We start from the raw sequence: 18,521 nt of genomic DNA on the forward strand, positions 1-18,521 counted from the left end.
ATATAGGTGCTCACTGGACCTGCCAGAAACGTCTGCTGATCAAAACCACAAATAAACATTGACTTCTATTCTTGGAAGAAAGACCTTATATTTGAAATAGCATGTTTAAGGAGTAGAATAGATATGTTAGCTGATTTGCAACTCAGATGTCTGGATGAACCATCAAGTCATATGTGTTTGCATCCCACCACAGTAGAGGGGGATTTAAATTTAGTTAATGAAATACAGTAAATTTGGAATGAAAAGCTGCTATTGATCATGGTGAGCGTGAGACAACTATCACAAAAGCCCAATAGGTTGGTTGCCTTTTGGTGTTTCCTTGCCCAGTCTAACCAATGTGACTTCAGATCCCAGCAAAATTCTGAAGCAACACACGTGTGAGAAAGTTTGCTGGAAATCCAGAACACACACAAAATGCTGGAGGAACTCAGCAGGTCAGGCAGCATCCAGGGAAATGAATAAACTGTCGACATATCAGGCCCAGCCCCTTCTTCCGAGCTGGAGTGAGGAAGGATCTCGGCCTGAAACGTCGACTGTTTATTCATTTCCATAAATGCTGCCTGGCCTGCTGAGCTCCTCCAGCATTTTGTGTGTGCTCTGGATATCCAGCAGTCTTTCTCATGCTTGATTTCTGAAATTGCTGTACGTTCTCAGTTGTACCAAACTAATGCAGAGCAGCAGTTCAAAAAGCAGCTCATCACCACCTTCCCTTAAAACGATTATATATAGGCTGTGAAAACGCACAAAAAAACTACTGGGGGAACTTGCAGAACTGGCAGCATCTACGGAAATGAATAAACAGTCAACATTTCAGGCCGAGACCCTTCTTCAGGACTGAAATGGAAGGGCGAAGAAGCCAGAATAAGAACGTCAGGGAGGGAAGGAGTGCAAGCTGGCAGATGATAAGGGAGGTCAGGTGAAGGAGAAGGTGCATGGGTGGGGGAGCAGAGAATGAAGTGAGAAACTTGGAGGTGATAGATGGAAAAGGTAAAGGGTTGAAGAAAAGGAATCTGACAGGAGGGGAGAGAGATGTTGCTTTTGACATGGATGCCCATCACTGATATATGAATAAAAACAAAGTCCTGACCTTCAGAAGTCCCAAAGCACCTCGGAGCTCGTGTTCTTCTGAAGTGAAATCCTTCTTGCAGTACAGGAATATGAAACAATTTGCACACAAATATCACACCAATGGCAAGGTGATAATGAGCAGATAATGTATTTTTTGTGATGTCGATTGAGGGTTAAGTGTTGACTAGGCATTCAGACTGAAAGCTGAAAGCCTTATGTTTAGATCTGTAGCTCACTAAACTGCAAAGTTGTATTTAGAGAAATTCTACAGGCTGTTTTAGTCAACAATATGACTGCCAAGCTCTAGTGGAAGTGGCTTCAGCTGCACACAGAGCAAGTCTTGATCTACAATGTATCAGTGGTGTTAAAACAACTGGTTACAGCTCACTTCTGAGCAATACTTGCGCTTACCTTGGCTCAGCAGAATGTTGCATTTTGAGTTCAGATCCAGCTGTGGGCCTGGAACTCCTACTTTTCCCACAGTCCTTGAGTGTTCTATTATTCAACAAGAACCAGCACTCAGTGCGAGACAAGGTGGGGGACTCTTTGACTCCAGCTCGGCAAATTAACTGCCCACGGGAATCAAAACTATTCAGGCTGGTATTTTAAGGTCACATCTGCAACGATTGCTTGATTTGCAGAAGTCTCGACATTAAGCTTAACAAAACACACGTGACCAAATGACTGCACTCACTGAAATCAAGATATTGCTTCTGATTGCTCCCAGCGTCGAATGTCACCCGGAGGACTGGACTCTCACCCCTAACAGAGAAGGTCAGGGTTCAAGACCCCTTCCAAACTCGAGTGTATAATCCAAGACGGCTCTTGAATGAAATATTGTGGCGTTGCAGTTTTGCAAGAGGCCTCTCAATAAGACCTTCAACTGGGGCCAAATGGTTTCAGTTACAGATACAACACTGGCATCTACCTGACAAGGTGGAAAATTATCCAAGTAGGCCCTGTTTACAAAAGGCAGGACAGGTCTAGTCCTGCCACTTATCATCCAGTCAGTCTACCCTCAATCATCAGCAGAGTGAAATCAGTCATCGGCAGTGTGACTGGAATGTCTTTACTCATCAAAGTAAATCTGGAAAGCTTTAGCTAAAGGTGTGTTGGCAGTACATACGTTCATTTTAACAAGCACTTAGATCATCAAGACATACAAAGTTATGGAGCAAGGACAGGTAATGGGATTAGAATGTATGGGTCAGGTGAACATTTCTGCGCTGTATCACTTGATGACACTACAATCTACTCATTTTTATGAAAGCAGCAAGCACAAAATATTGGAGAAACTCAACAGAGCAGGCATCTATGGAGAGGAATAAACAGTCGATGCTTCGGGCCGAGACCTTTCTTCAGGACTGAAGGATCTCGGCCCAACCACTGACACAAGCTTGGGTCTTTTTGGGACTTCATCTCAGCATTTGTCCAAATGCAGGTCAAAGAGCTGATCTCCAGAAGTGAAGTTAGTGTGACTGCTCTTATGGGTGGCGGGGTGGAGATGTATCTCTGCCAAAGGAGGTGTAGGATGCTCCTTCCCTCTGCTAGCCTGCAGGTCACCCTCGGGTAAAGTGTTGCACCTGCTTAGTGTGCCCCCCCAACCCCGATCAGGGTCACGTGAAGCCATGGGAGCAGGTGGTGGATGGTCATATGAGCAGCTGGCGCATATCACAAGTCCTGGTTACACGACCACTGATGCCAGGCAGACAAACTCTGAAGAGTATTGATAATGGCTGGGGTCACCGTCTTGTAAAGACACTGCCCAGAAGGTGGCAATGGCAAACCAATTTTGTAGAAAAATTTGCCAAGAACAATTATGGTCACAGAAAGATCATGTCATGTGACACAGTACATAACGAACGAACCTATCAAGGCAGCACATGACTGAGAGTGGGATTAAAGCCCGCTAGAAATACTGAAGTCAATAGACAAAGGAATCGCACCTTACACAAAAGATGGGTGTGCTTGTCAGTGTCAGATATCCCAGTCCTAGTGCCTCTCAACTCAACCTTCTTCAGCTCACAAACACCTTCCTTCCATCATAATGTCATTATTGGAGATACTCGTTGATAACTGCATAATGCATCTCTTCAGAAAATGGAAGAGCCCATAACTATGTAGAGCAGCCTGGACAACATTGAAGCATGCACCATAGAATTGCAGATAGTATTCGCTCCACTAAGGAGCCAGGCATTGACTACTTCCAGCAGAAGAGAATCTAACTACCTGCTCTTGACATTGAGTAGCTTGACTATAGCCAAGGCTCTCACCAACAATACCTTGAAGAGTACCACCGTCCAGTGGCAGAAACAAAGGAGCCCCATTAAATTCAGTGATCAGAGGCTCAATATTAGTCACTTCAAAGGCAACGATGAGCAAGAAGATTTTTACTTGGTGAGAATCTGGCAGTACCTGTGGATCCCAACAATGAATTCCAGAAATTGTTTTATATCTGCATGTGTGGGCTGGAAATTGAGCTTCACTAATGCATTTCAAATTTTGGAACCACTTAAATGAAAGCAAATCGTCAAACAGAGACTTTTGTGTGAGAGCACATATTTTCCTGAAGTGTTTGGGAGTAACAATTGTTTTTTTCCAATCCTTCAGTGGTTCTTCCTTTACGTTCTCGACACACCGATGTTGGCTGGCACATGCAACCTATACACCTCCTGATAACTTCCTCTAGGGAGCTAAGGTAGCATAGTGGTTAATGTGACACTGTTACACCTTAGGGCTTTCTGTGCCTTTCTGTAAGGATTCTTTATACATCCCTGAAGAATGCATGGGTTTTCTCCAGCGCTGCCAGTTTCCACCCATAGTCCAAAGATGTACTGGGTAGGTTAACTGGTCATTGTATATTGTCTTGTGATTAGGTTAGGGTTCAATCAGATTTGTTGGGGGGTGCTGGGGCAGGGTGGTTTGAAGGGCCTACTCCGCACTGTATAGCTAATTAAATATAGGAACCCGGATGATACGTGTCCAGATCCATCATGGGACGCAAAGCTATATTCAAAACACTGTGCCATTCTTAGTAAGCGTAATGCTCAAAGCAATAGCAAGTGGAATCATGGGTAAAATAATTCACTTGGCTGTGAGATTTGTAAACAGATCTATCAGTGTGACAATACAGAAGCAACTATATTGTTTCTGTTGAAGGCTAAAGGTGGAGGAATCAAAACACCAACATGCCAAGTTTGCATTACCAACCAATTTTAGTACTGTTGTTCAGAACAGGTAATTCAGATCAATCTGGAGATTAAACCTGTCTGTTTCTTATTGTGAGCTGATTGTTACTACCATCAGGAGGAAGGTACAAGCCTTACATCCCACACTACCAGGCTCAGGAACAGTTACGTTCTACAACCATCAGGCTAGTGAACCAGTGTGGATAACTTCACTCACCTCAACACATTATTAATAATAATGATGATGATGATGATGATGAACAGGCATACATTGTCCCAATAGTAGTATCTACAACTGGTATCATCCTAAAGTCATTACGCATTAGTATTAGACAATTCGGCCTACACAGTAATATTTATGTAACTCTTCAGAAAGTCACAATACCAAACACCACTAAAATAGTCTGAAAGTACCTAGCAATTGAGAAATGAGTGTACTTGGCTTTGCCCATACCTCAGGTTTTACCAGCTTGAGCTGAGAAAACAAAATAAGAACTGAAATGACAAATTTCAGAAAACATTAGGTACACTCGAGCGTGCTTAGATTAACACTACCTAGGACAGGAGGAGGAATAGGAATAACAGACATAGAAAATTTACACAACAGTCAAAAACAGGATTCAGCACTCCACATGAGCAAATGCAATTCAGATAAGAAGGACACACCACTAAACTTAAATGAAAGCACAACCCAGAAAAAATGAATAAATTATCATTACAGAAAAGAAAGTTAACCAATGGAAGAGCGTGACCCTCCATGGAAGACATCCCCATGGTCTGAGCAGACCCGATGTTGACAAGCAAATATCAAATGCTTGGCTCAGAGTTGGAAACCCCTTTCCAGAAACAGAGGGGTTTCTTGTGGCAATACAGGACAAGGTTATTAACACAAAATTATCAAAAATACATAATAAAAGACCAACAAATTCAAGATGATAAATGTAGAAAATGCCAAGAGAAATCAGAAACAATCCAATACATTTACCGGATCCTGCAGCAGTTTAACTCAATCTGATTACTGACACAGGCACAATCAAGTGACAAACTTCATTCACCGAAATCTTGCTTTAAAATACAAACTCAGAAAAGATGCCATGCCTTGCTATAAATACAAGCTTGATCCAGTTTTAAAGTCAGGGTCCCACAAATTACATTACGGCTGATAGGACAATCCATAATAACTGCCCAGATATAATACTACAGGATAAACAAGCAAGAACAACTTATTCAATAGATACAGCCATTCCAAACACACGGAAATCAATAATAAATATGATGAATTCAATTGAAAGACTATAGAACATGAACAGGGTATATATTGTCCCAATAGTAATATCTACAACTGCTATCTACACCGGAGCATTAAGCAATTAGACCTACACAGCAATATTTATGCAAATCTCCAGAACACCACAACATAAACACCACTAGAATAGTCTGAAAGTTCCTAGCAATTGAGAGATGAGTGCACTCAGTTATGCCCGAACCTCAGGTTTTACCAGCCTGAGCCGATTAAAAGCAAACATAATAACAAATTAATAATAAATAATCTGAGAACACTAGTTGTGGAGTTCTTGAGTTCATAAGACCATAAAATATAGGAGCAGAATTAGGCCATTTAGCCCATCAACTCTGCTCTCGCTATTTTATCATGGCTGATCCAAGTTCTCAATCTCCTGCCTAAGGCCCAAACACCAGCCTTCTCCAAGTATCCCTCATGCCCTGACCAATCAAGAATCTATCAACCTCTAATCTATCGTTCAAAAGAGTGCAGTTATCCACACTGGTGGTTGAAGGGTAACAGCCAAAGGCTTCTGCACCTCCTTCCCAATAGTGCATGGCCTGGATGGTGGGGGGTCCTTGATACCTGCTCAGGATAGCCCAATGTTTGAACTACCGATGGACAGAGTACACTGCACATAGAGCTCATCCCACAAGGCTGATGAGTACCCCAGTCCTCACTTGCCTTTGGTACAGTGGCAGGGGACGAAGGTAACTGTCGAAGTGTTTACTAGCCAAAACTGAAAAAATGTCTGCTTTACCACAAAGAAACAAATGTAGAATCATTTGGGGGGGGGGGGGGGGAGGAGAAAGTGTGAGGAATGAATTGGACGACTCTTTCAGTAAGTTAGCACAGGCAGGATGGGTCAAGTTGTTTCCTTCTGTACTGACCGATTCCAAGAGCTTCCTCACTGGTTAATTATCCTGCATATTCCACATACTGACCAATCAAAGCTCTCAAAAATTTTATAGGAGTATTGGCACTTTAGTTCACCATCAACATCTTCAGTCATTAGTATATCAGAGTGAACCAACAGAGGCTATTATCATAAAGTGGGCCCCTAAACTGAGTAAAATCACTCATCAGACTAACTGGCATCTTATACAAATACCAGTTCTCTCGTGATATCCAGGCATTCAAGTGCAATTGAGATTAAGAGAATTGTTAGAAATCTGCTGCTCTGTGGTAAGTGATATCACCTCGAATCGTAATTATGTCATCATCCTGAAAGGACTGCATTTAATTTATCAGCTTTTCCCTCATTATGCTCTGATCCTCACTGGAGCCTGGAAAAATAACAAAAATTGGACAGGATTGTTGAAGGCCTGTAACAGGGCTGTGGAATGAAGACTTTTCTTAAGGCCCACAGAGAACACATGGGTGGTAGTTCATCTCATTCCTTACAGTCTAACCACTTCTATGATGTAGACCCAGTGTATTCTCGGTCCTAGTGGATCCTTATAATATTTCTACTGGTATTAGTTCTGTGGCCACAGCCTGAACTATATTTCCTCACACAGTTAATCTATAAACATTCCTTTCCAAACATCTGCTGCTTTAGTAACTAGGTGATCAGCTCAGAAGGGAGGCTTTTCAACAACTCCATTTCGTTTGCAAGGTCCCAGTGTTAGAACAATGCCCCTACTTTCAACCCAGGATCATGGGAAGAACAGTGAAGGTGTGATTCGACTTTTCTCTCTTCAGCCAGAGGTTCAATGAGTTCAGAGTATGCAGGAGAAACTACTCCCTCAGCTACTCTTCATACAAGCCAGGAAAAATTGAGATGCACACCAGATGGACTGTGATATCAGCAGCCTTAAATTTCTGACCTTTCACCTATGACTCCGTAACACGGCTTGCAATGATTACTCAATATGTAGATCACAAGAGTAAATAATTAAACGTCAATTCTTCAGTAAAACACAGAATGAAATTCATGTAAAGAAGTTGGATTGAACCTTTTTAGTTGCACATGACTCTTTGGGGCCCATGATTTTAAAAAAAAGTGAATTGGATTTTAAAAAGGTTCTTTGAAAGCCTGCTGATGTGCTTTCGACTTAGGATGAAGTAGGTATGCTTAGGGTTTCATGTTTCTTGATGGAAGCCATATGAAGAGCTTGCTACTGTAGCATTTCTGCCATGCTGACCCTGGGGATGATCTTCAATTACTGCAGACCTGCTGCTTAAAAGGCTGGCATAAAGACAGCAGGCACTGCAACCTTCCGAATGAGTAGCCACCACCCTGTGCTACATTCAACTCCAGTGTGAGGGATGATTAGAGACGGCAGAAACATGTCTTGAGGGGCATGAACTAAAATAGGCACAGACATTAATGGACCAGAGAATAATGATTCCATCATGAACATTGCAAGCTTAGTCTGTTCAAATACAAAGTAGATTTTTTATCAAAGTACGTATGCATTATACAACCCCGAGATCTGTCTTCTCCACAAACAGCCATGAAACAAAGAACCATGAAACCAACCCATTCAAAGAAAAAAATCTCAAACCCACCTACCCCCATGCACAAAAACATGGCAGAAATGGCAAAAGAAAATGAGTGAAAAACAGAGAATATAAAACACAAAATTGAAAGGCATATTTCAGTTCAGCTCAGAGTTCCTTATCTGCATGCACCAAACTATCAAAATGGAGATCCTGTAATTCATTTCTGAATTGTCATCCCAGCAAACGGGGCTTCAGTTTTTTTTGTGTGATGCAGTTGTTCAGCTAATGTAGGATGTCCAATCTTCGCTGGTAGTTTCAGGTTTGCAAAGTCAATTATGTGACTTGAATGCATGCATGTCTGACACAATGCAGATGTACAAGCATCTTATGAGCCACCTGGAAATGATCATTGATATAATATGCTCTGGGGAACATCCGTTTTACATTGGAGAGTGAGGAATAGAAAGCACTGCATGGTCGAAGTTCTGGACTGAGAGATCAATGGAGTGGCACAGTAGTGTAGAGTGGTTAGCATAACGCTTTACAGTACAGGCGGCCTGAGTTCAATTCCTGTTGCTGCCTGGAAGGAGTTGTACGGTCTCCCCATGACCGCGTGGGTTTCCTCCGGGTGCTCTGGTTTCCTCCCACAGTCCAAAAGACATACCAGTTGGTAGGGTAAACGGTCCTGTGATTACGCTAGGGTTAAATCAGGGTATTGCTGGGCAGCAAGGCTCTAAGTGTAGGATGGGCCTAATCCAGGCTGTATCTTGGAATACTCTGGATGCATTTGCCTGACCTCAATCCAGTCGTACTTATCATTTATTAATTTAACGATATATCATGAAAAGGCCATTCAGGCCCTTCAAACTTCACTGCCCATTACAACCCCAATTTAACCCTAACCTAACCACAGGACTACTTACAATGACCAATTAACCTACCTAGTACATCTTTGGACTGTGGGAGGAAACCAGAGGACCTGGAGAAAACCCACACATTCCATGGGGAGGACATACAGAGGACTCCAGGAATGAACTGTGAACTCCGACCCCCGACCTGTAATAGCATTCTGCTAACCACTGCACTACCATTGGGTGTGGAAAATATTATGTCAGGGATCATGCCCAGTTCAAATTGACGGTGTCTGGATTTGAATTTTATATCCAAGTAGTCTCAAAAAATGATGGAAATTTGAGTTACAGAGACTGATATGGTGTGGAAACAGCCCATTTGTCCCCAAGGAATGCATGAGTTTTCTTTGGGTCCTCTAATTTCCTCCCACAGTAAAAAGACATACCGGGAAGGTTAATTATTCTGTTATTATGTTAGGGGTAAACCGGGGATTGATGCTGCTTGACCTGCTGAATTCCTCCAGCACTTTGTGTGCATTGTCAGGATTGCTGAGGCAGTGAGCCTCAAAGCTGGAAGTTCCCACTCTGCACTGTTATCTCTAAATAAAACAAAGTAAATCACAGTATGCAGCTTAAACCCACTGGGACATAGGGGTAGCGTGCAAACTCCACACAGACAGTGTTGGTGGTCAGAGCCAAACATGGTCTTTGGCATGGTGAGAGTCTGCTAAATATACCCACTGCCTTGCCCGTAAGTCTAGGTAGTGAACCCCTTCCCTTTCAGAGGCACCTCATGACATCATCAAGCACCCTGAGGCGGGTATAATGCAGGAGTGATGACAGAACATTAAGCCAGCCTCAGCATATATTTCCCATGGCCCTAGTATGAATTTATACCCTCAGCTCCTAGCTCCAGCCAAGATTTCCCTTTATTAAAAAATTAGGATTTTCTTCCACATTGAACTCTTACCTATAAACCAGCAAAAAAGCACAATTGCTCTGAATGAATATTGAAATTTCATCTACTGAAAGAACAATTAGCTTCTTTAAAGTCAAGGACAATTCAAAGCATTTCTCAGTCAGCTTTTTACATCTAGAGTCAAAATTACTATCTCCTGTTCTCCCTTACTTCCAACTCAGCTTTCCCCTCCTCCTTTTGCAAATTCTCCTTTCCCCTTCTCCAGTATTCACTCAGTGGCCACTTTATTAGGTACAGGAGTGGAACCTGGTATGGTCTTCTGTTGCTGGAGCCCATCCACTCCAAGGTCCGAGGTGTTGTGCACGCAGAGATGCTCTTCTACACACTGGTGTTGTAATGTGTGGTTATTTGAGTCACTGTCACCCTCCGGTCAGCTTCAAATATTCTCCTCTGACCTGTTCACTTCCACCCACACAATGCTGCCCACTGAATGCCTTTTCGTTTCACGGGCAATTCTCTGTAAACTCTGGTCCGCGGACTCCTGGCTTAATAGTATTGGTCCATGGCATAAAAAAGGATGGGAACCCCTGCTCTAGTGACTGTTCTGTGTGAAAATCCCAGGAGATCAGCAGCTTCTGAGATACTCAAACCACCCCATCTGGCACCAACAATAATATCATAGTCAAAATCACTTAGATCACATTTCGTCCCCATACTGATGTTTGGTCTGAACAACAAATGAACCTCTTGACCATGACTACATGCTGTTATGCATTGAATTTCTGCCACATAATTGGTTGATTAGATATTTGCATCAATGAGCAGCTGTCCTTGGTTGGTACAACTGTAACGAAACCCAATTTCCCTCGGGATCAATAAAGTATGTCTGTCTGTCTGTATACAGGTGTACCTAATAAAGTGGCCATTGAGTGTTCTTCCCACTGAACTACCCACTTCACCAGATTGACACTTTTCCTGAACATTCATTAATGGCATCCTCGTATAGGTCAGTTAGGGCACTGATAATGAGCTGAGCTGTGTACCTAACCTGAGGTCCCTGAAATTCATTTCCGGATCAGTTCACTGAAAGGAACCTGCATTAATGCTGTACCTTTGGCGGGCTCGGGACCTCCCAGGTGCTTTACAGCGAATTAAGTAATTTTTAAAGTGAAGTCACTGTTTTAATCAACATTAGGAATATTGCTATTTTTTTGCCTCCCTAGCCTAAGGATATTAAAACAGGTTTGTTATATTCTGACAATTGATAAGTTTTGCACTACTAATTTAATTAATATATTTTTTTCTTAACTCCACTATGGAAGATCCCTAACCCTGCAAAAGGAGGAGGGTTGGGCATGGGACTAGCAACCCTATCCCATAAAATGCCAGAGCTACAGAAACTCCAAAGATCTCACCCCTGGGAGAGGAAAGATTTTAAAAGATAAAAACTGGCCTGGGACAGTGGATTCTGATGAGCTGCTGTCAGGGTGGTGGGCTTCAAAAGGAAAATATTTTTCCAATTGTAATTCATGGTCTTTTTTTTATGTACTGCTGCCGCAAAACAACTATTTTCACAACATACATCACTGATAATAGACCTGATTCTGTTAAGCTTAACTCATCACAGAGCAGGTATTATTGGCAAAGATTAGCAAATCACTGGGTGGTACATTTACTCACTCTTCGCAAGGCTCTTTCATACAACTCTCCCACTGGCTGCCAGTAGGCTACAATGCCTCCTTGGGTCCCTCACCACCAGGCTCAGGAACAGTTATTACCCCTCCACCATCAGACTCCTGAATCAGCTCAACATTGAACTCATTTCACAGCCTTGGACTCAGAATTAAGGACTCCACAACTTATGATCTCAGTATAACTTATTTACTTTTTTTTTGAGTATTTGCACAGCTTGTCTTCTTTTGCACATTGGTTGTTTGACAGTCTCTGTGGTTCTATATTTCTTTGTTCTACTGCGAATGTGACATAACTGTATGTACTTTGATAATAAATTTACATTGAACTTTGAACTTTAGAGAAGTTGCTTCTATAGGAGAAATTAAGTTGATCCAGACACCACGGATAAAATGCTCTCAGCACGAGCTGGGCACAGATGGTCTGCAGTGCCAGCACACTTTACAAAATCTGGATTGTCAGGAATCTGCGACTAACCAAAAGCTGGAAGCCTGTGGCTCCTGCTGGCGACACGGTGTGATTTCAGTCTGAGCTCCACACATTCTGCACAACACACATCCTCTAAACAAAAATTGAAAGACAAAGAGCAGGTCTGTGCACCGCTCTTTCCTTGAGCACTCCACCGAGCGAGAAATATGAAAGAAACAAACCAGAAAAATGTGTACAATCCAGTATTAGAGTCTTCCAGCTCTGTTTATAAATAGTGGGTGGTGAGGGGGGGGGGGGGGGGGTGGAGTTGTGACTGTCGGCAGCCGCTGCCTCGATTCACTAAACACTCCATTCTAAAGCGTTCATAGAGATTTAGCTCCCCTCCAAGGGCAATCTGTCCATGCACACATAGCCTACAGGCCATTAGAAGCACAAGAATGTCAACTTCACTTTGATGGAAGACATCCTAATCGCTTTCAAATGCTGCCCAGTCAGCGACACATACCCCAGCTGGTTTGGGATAAGTTAGGAGAAATCCCAGTGTAAGCTAGACGGTTGTAAACAGCGTGCAATTGCACGTGAGCATTATTTTGAAAATAGGAAGAAATTGTCCCATAGGGTGGAGTTCCGTTTATCTGCCCTGCTGTCTCTTAGCGAATGCTTGTTTCTGAGTACCATTAACATGATTTCAAGACAGACCACAATTGATACAAATGTCTATCGAAAGCATTGTGCGCCTCTCTGTTCTGAAATGGCTCTGTTTTTCTTCAGATTCATGCTAAATTGCAATAAGTATAATTTTCCAGAAAAATACTAATTCAAAGTAAATACTACAAAACTTGAATGAGTGCTCAACGTTTCAGTCCGGCTCTGTTTCTGTAGACGAGACATTGCCATTAATTTTCCATCTATCACCAGAAACACTTTTGAAGGAAAAAGTAAGTAATTGACGGGAATTTTACTCTGGAAAATGAAGGTTGCAGATTAATGCAGCATGTGGACAGAGGAATGCGACAGACACGTCATTTGCAATGCTGTCAGGCGGACCTCAAAGGGTTAATGCCGATAAGGATAACTGAACTCTTTTGAAAATGACTTCCTTTGAGAAAATCTGAGCACTGAGCCACAGTGGGCTTCCTGATCCCCGAGATAAAAGGAAGACAAAGGAGGAAGTCTAACAGTACTTACTGTCCACAGGGTTGATGTAATCTGTGATGTGCGTCGGACCGCCCGTTCCACTGGTCTGCATGAGGATGTCACCGTATGGACTTCGATGAGTGGCCATTAGGGTCATCTGATGGTAGTACTCAGCTGGGTTAGCTCCTGGTGGGGGAGGAGGCAAGCCAAACAGACCTCTGTCCTTCAAGTGCTCATGAGGAACTGCAAGGCAGAGAAAAAAAGATACCCGTTCTTAAAGTTGTAAAAAGCTTTGTGAATTTTCTGTACTGACGTCAGGAACTCCTCTGCTACCCAGATGGAAGCTATCGCTGCTGTTCAGTGACGGTAGATTGGGCGTGTTTGTGTAGAAAGGAGCTGAGCGAGCTGGGGCCTCCACATTCCAGAGTTCCCTCAAACTCATAAACAAAGCCTGACTGAACTAAATGACTTCAGCAGTGAAGAGAGAGCAAAAGAAATTGCAACAACATAGATGGAAATGCCCAGAATTGTGGCAACTCTGTGGCAAATGTCAACAAGCGGATTTTAATTCTTAAAAGTAATGTAACCACACTCATTCACATCTGTGCACGTTGCTGCATTTTCACGCGCACATACGCTAACAGGAACACATACTTGCATGCACATAACGTGCATAATTTCAAATCTTACTTGTTAAAGGAATATTGTGTTTACTGCCCCTTGCTTCAATACCTAGTTTTGCACAGTGTTCAAATACAAAGCTAAGTGGTTAAATTAACCCCAGAGGAGCTTCCTATAGAATGCCCACCTCCAACAAGACACAACAGGATTCCAGTGTTCTCACTCATTCAGACAAGCTCCCGGGTTCCGGAGCGCCTGGCGCAATCCTCTTGATGTGGAAGCACAATTGTATCCTTAACAATGTTGACTGCCTAATCTAATTGTGTAGACAGGAGTAATAAGTTAACCCTGCAGCTGCTATTTTAATCACTGTGCACTCGAGAAAGTATCTTTAAAAACAAGGCAATACATGCTTTAAAGGATACACAGAGCACTCAGTATCCAAGAGGTTAATCTACTTGTTTAAGACCACGTCATGGACCAGTTGATATTACTTTCTACTCAAAATGGCCAAAGAGCTAAACAAAAACGGAAATGGTCGTCCAACACTGAGATGAGGAGCCTGTGATTTTTTTTAGAATTCTCTGTCTGAGGATGAGGATACTCAGTAAAGCTGAAATGGAGATGTTTTGACAATTAGGAATATGGGGATTGTAACCCTGCTATTACACTGCCAGTGATCCGGGTTCAGTTCCACCGCTGTCCATAAGCAGCTTCTCCCTGTGACCCCGTGGGTTTCCTTCTGGAGTTGTGATTTCCTCCGATGTACGGGTTACTATGTTAATTAGATCCATAAGTGTAATTGGTTAGCACGGGCTCATTGGGCCGGAAGGGCCTGTTACTAAGGTGTATCTTTAAATAAATAAAAATCAATTGTCTTAGAGGGAGACCATGCTTGAAATAGGTGACTCACGGTACTTCCTAAGTTCTGCGAGCTTGTTTGCTCATGTGCCGTGTCATATGATGGTTTTTCTATGACCATGATTGTTCCTGACAAATTTTTCTACAGAAGTGGTTGGCTATTGCTGCCTTCTGGACAGTGTCTTTACAAGAAGGGTGACCCCAGCCATTATCAGTACTCTTCAGAGACTGTTTGCCTGGCATTAGTGGCCAGGACTTGTGATATGTACGAGGCTGCTCATACGACCATCCACCACCTGCTCCCATGGCTTCATGTGACCCTGATCAGAGGGATAGGCAGGTGCTACACCTTGCCCAAGGGTGACCTGTAGGCTAGCGGAGGGAAAGAGCTCCTTACACCTCCTTTGGTAGTAATGTATCTCCATCCCGCCACCCTCCTTTGGTAGAGACGTATCTCTATCCTGCCACTGTGCTGAATACTTTCTGCATTTTCTATTTATTTCAAGTTTTTTTAAAGCAGCAGTTTTTAATAAATCTCTGCCTATTAATATGGATGACCCTTGAGTGGTCTAGTTGATCACTGACTTCAAGGGGATTTAAGGATGGTCACTTAGAACAGTACAGCACAGAGGAACAGGGCCTTTGTCCCACCATGACATTACAGTACAGCTAGTACATTCCAAGTAATGCAAGTAATGGGATTTGCAAGTAATGCCCATATCCATGAACAAATAAAATTTTTCTTTTACTCTTTTGCCATTGCTTAAGAATTTTTTCACCAGGTTCCTTCAGATAGGAAAATAGAACTTGATATTTAGCTTCTGGATTTGTACACTTTATTTATCTCAGAAGAGCCAACATTTGAAAAGAGACCAAATGCAAGTGACCCATTGCACCAGCTAATATCTGAAAGGTCTTTTTGAATGTGGCCATGTGAACCGCATATTATGCCATTTTTTACAATATGTTCACACCTTATATGTTGCAGAAGAATTCATGGAAAGTCATTAGTCAGAAATTCCTGGATAAACAACTCATTAAGGCTTACCATCAGCTGGACTCAAGCCTCTTGCAGCCGAAATCATAGAAAGCGTGGGACTCCCGTGCATGGTCCTCAGGTAATGTTCCATGTGGGGGTTGACGTAAGGGTGGGGTGGGCTGAAGGGGGACTCCCCTGTCCCTGCTGGATTCCGATGAGGAGAGAGGCGGATGAGGGAGATGTCGGAGAAGACTGGGCTTCCAGCCAGAGGAGGCCTGAGGAGACAGAAGCACAATGTTCTTTAAAGATCAGTCAGTTTTGCGTTTTTGTCATCATTGAAAACCCACAGACGGAAATCAGTTCAACTGCATTGTGGGGAGCTGAAAGTGATCTACATATTTATGTGAAACGTTGCTTTAAATGTTGTACCAAACTACGATGTGCCAGTAGAGTCCATTTTGATGCAAAGCTGGTCAAAGTGGACTGGAGCAAGAAGCCAACATAGCTTAATGTTAAATTCTGCTTGAGCTGAATTTCAGCTGGTACTTCTTAAGCAGACAAGAGGTTGCGTTTCCATTTCAACTAAGTAAATTCATATTTGCATTGTGCATTTTGATTCAAAGCAGCTGGGAATCTGGAACAAAGGTCAGGGGTTTACTGTTGCAAAGCAAAGTCTTACTTCGCACAACACAGACTGCACAATTCCTTAATGTTTGTCCCCACGGCTTCACCAGAAAAATGCTCAACCTTTTAAAGGCTGCTCCTCTTATAAGGACATTGGGAGCTTGCCGTGGGCATGGGCTGGCATGAGGCAGGTTGAACCATGATGCTCAACAAAATCTGAACTGTGCAGGTTGGGAGAGGCAAAAGAATCTCCCGGCCTTACAGCATAGAAGTCAGTCAATTGTCTGGTGGCTTAGAAGGTTGGGAGAGGGAAAAGAGACCACAAAGAGGTGGAAAGCAAGATTTGAAAGATTAGTTTTATTTGTGCTGTCCATCACTAAAGACTTAAGATTCAAGATTGTTTAATGTCATTTCCCATACACAAGTGTAAGAAGAATGAAATAATTGTTACTCTGGATCTGATACAGCACAAAAAGATAAAGAATAAATAATAATAATAATAATAAACACACAATAAATATAAATATATATTTATCTTATATACTTAGATTGATTGTAGGTCCATAAAATGATGCTAAGGTGACATAAAGACCATCTCCATACATTATTTGCCTTCAACCCAGCCCATTTGTTGCTGAAATCCTCACTCAAGTATTTACCTCCTCGAGATTCAGTTATGGCCTGTCATATCACTATTGATTCCCCATCAGAAGGCATAGCCAGCACTGCTCCCCAGAGCAGTGTGCCATGACCTAATCCTCTCCTGGTTCTATAAGCTCAGAAAATCACAGGAAGTTACTGCACTGTCCAACTATTACTTGGGTTTAATTGAACCAAATTTGCCATCAGCTCCATCATTTCAATGGCCTTCAGGTTAGTGCTGGAGTAACTTTATGGAGTCCATTGCCCTACATTTTCACACAGATACTTAAATAGGCTGAGGGTGTCCACCTTCAACAACAGTTCAGACAGCTCCCAGCAATGATTATGTGAATTTTTTTTTCTATCTCAACTATAATTAATCTACCAATTAACCTAAATCCATTAACCTAAATTTGCAGCAATAATATGCTTCTCCCTTTAAATTCTCCACATCACTGACTGTACTTTTGGAAGCCTATTGAATATTAAAAGGCCTAGATAGAATGGATGTGGCGAGGATATTTTCTATGGGGACATCCAGGACCAGAGGGCACAGACTCAGAATAGAGGGATGTCCATTTAGAACAGAGATGAGGAGGAATTTCTTTAGCCAGAGGAGAATGAATCTGTGGAATTCATTGCTGCGGTTGGCTGTGGAGGCCAAGTCATTGAGTATAATTAAAGTGGCGGTTAATAGATTCTTGATTGGACAGGGCATCAAAGGTTACAGGAGGAAGGCAGCAGAATGGGGTTGAGAAGGATAATAAATCATCCATGATGAAATGGTAGACCAGACTCAATAGGGAGAATGGTTTAGTTCTGTTCCTGTGTCTTATGGATCTTGTAAATGGGCTTATCCCATCATTGGTACCTGTATCTTGAGTACCTAGACCTCATAATCTGAGATTCTCATCTGAGTTACTTTGACCTGTGCAATTACCTCTCAAAAACAGCTTTTTGTTATCCTCTCTCTTTATCCCAGTTGGCCAAATTCCATTGGCCATGGGGCCTAAGTTTAAATACTTCGTGATATTTAGTTCTGCAGGTGGGTCCTCCGGAAATGACAAACTTTCCCGAAGACAGACTGTTTTCAGAAAGGTAGGAAAATCAGAGGGAAGGAACTCAAAGTAAACCTTTCAGCAATTGTGCCGTGTCCTCTCTCTGTCTACGTGAGGTGAATGCTGAATCAGAAAAGTTTACCTGCACTGATTTACCAAAACAACCCATTCATCAGTCTGACAGAAGGATTTCAAAGCAACAGGTAGCAGCTCGATCATGCAGAAAAGGCACACACAACCCCACGCTGCTAATGGAGCCCGATCGAAGTGAACAGACAACTTTGTCCCTTTCTTGTGTCGTTCAAAAAAAGGCTGATGTGTGCATATTCCCTTGAGAATGCTCTTCACTGTTAATAGTTAGGTGTGGCTTCCTGCTACATTTATAGCAATCCAACTATTACTTGGGTTGAATTGAACGAAAGTGTGCAATGTAAACCTGCAAGCTGAGAGGGTGATTGTAAAGATCCACAGGGGAGACACTGGTCTTTTACCACTGACACCAGAAACATGCGCAAGTACAGGCTGCCAAATAGTGCCGCTTATTCTGTTCAGCAATGGTACCAAACCATTGCTGAATGATTTGGTACACAATGGTAGAAGGTCTCAACTCAAAACATTGGCCCAGTCCTTATGAAGGGTCTCATCCCAAACCATCAACTCTTTATTCCTTTCCATAGATGCTACCTGACCTGTTGAGTTGCTTCAGCATTTCTATGATTGAT

At 42.5% G+C, this 18,521-nt stretch overlaps 1 protein-coding gene across 8 annotated transcripts in view; it reads right to left on the minus strand.

Annotated features, from left to right (window-relative positions):
* gli2a (GLI family zinc finger 2a) overlaps nucleotides 1-18,521 on the minus strand; it is a 510,119-nt gene that overhangs the window by 120,745 nt on the left and 370,853 nt on the right. For all 8 annotated transcript variants that reach the window (XM_073026911.1, XM_073026859.1, XM_073026885.1 and 5 more), the window contains 2 exons: nucleotides 15,545-15,750; nucleotides 13,066-13,257 (listed from right to left, as the gene is read on the minus strand). In XM_073026911.1, the coding sequence (XP_072883012.1) occupies nucleotides 13,066-13,257; nucleotides 15,545-15,750 (398 nt within the window). The remainder of the gene's footprint in view (nucleotides 1-13,065; nucleotides 13,258-15,544; nucleotides 15,751-18,521) is intronic.

The sequence above is a fragment of the Hemitrygon akajei genome, chromosome 2 (assembly GCF_048418815.1).
Source record: "Hemitrygon akajei chromosome 2, sHemAka1.3, whole genome shotgun sequence".
NCBI lineage: Eukaryota > Metazoa > Chordata > Chondrichthyes > Myliobatiformes > Dasyatidae > Hemitrygon > Hemitrygon akajei.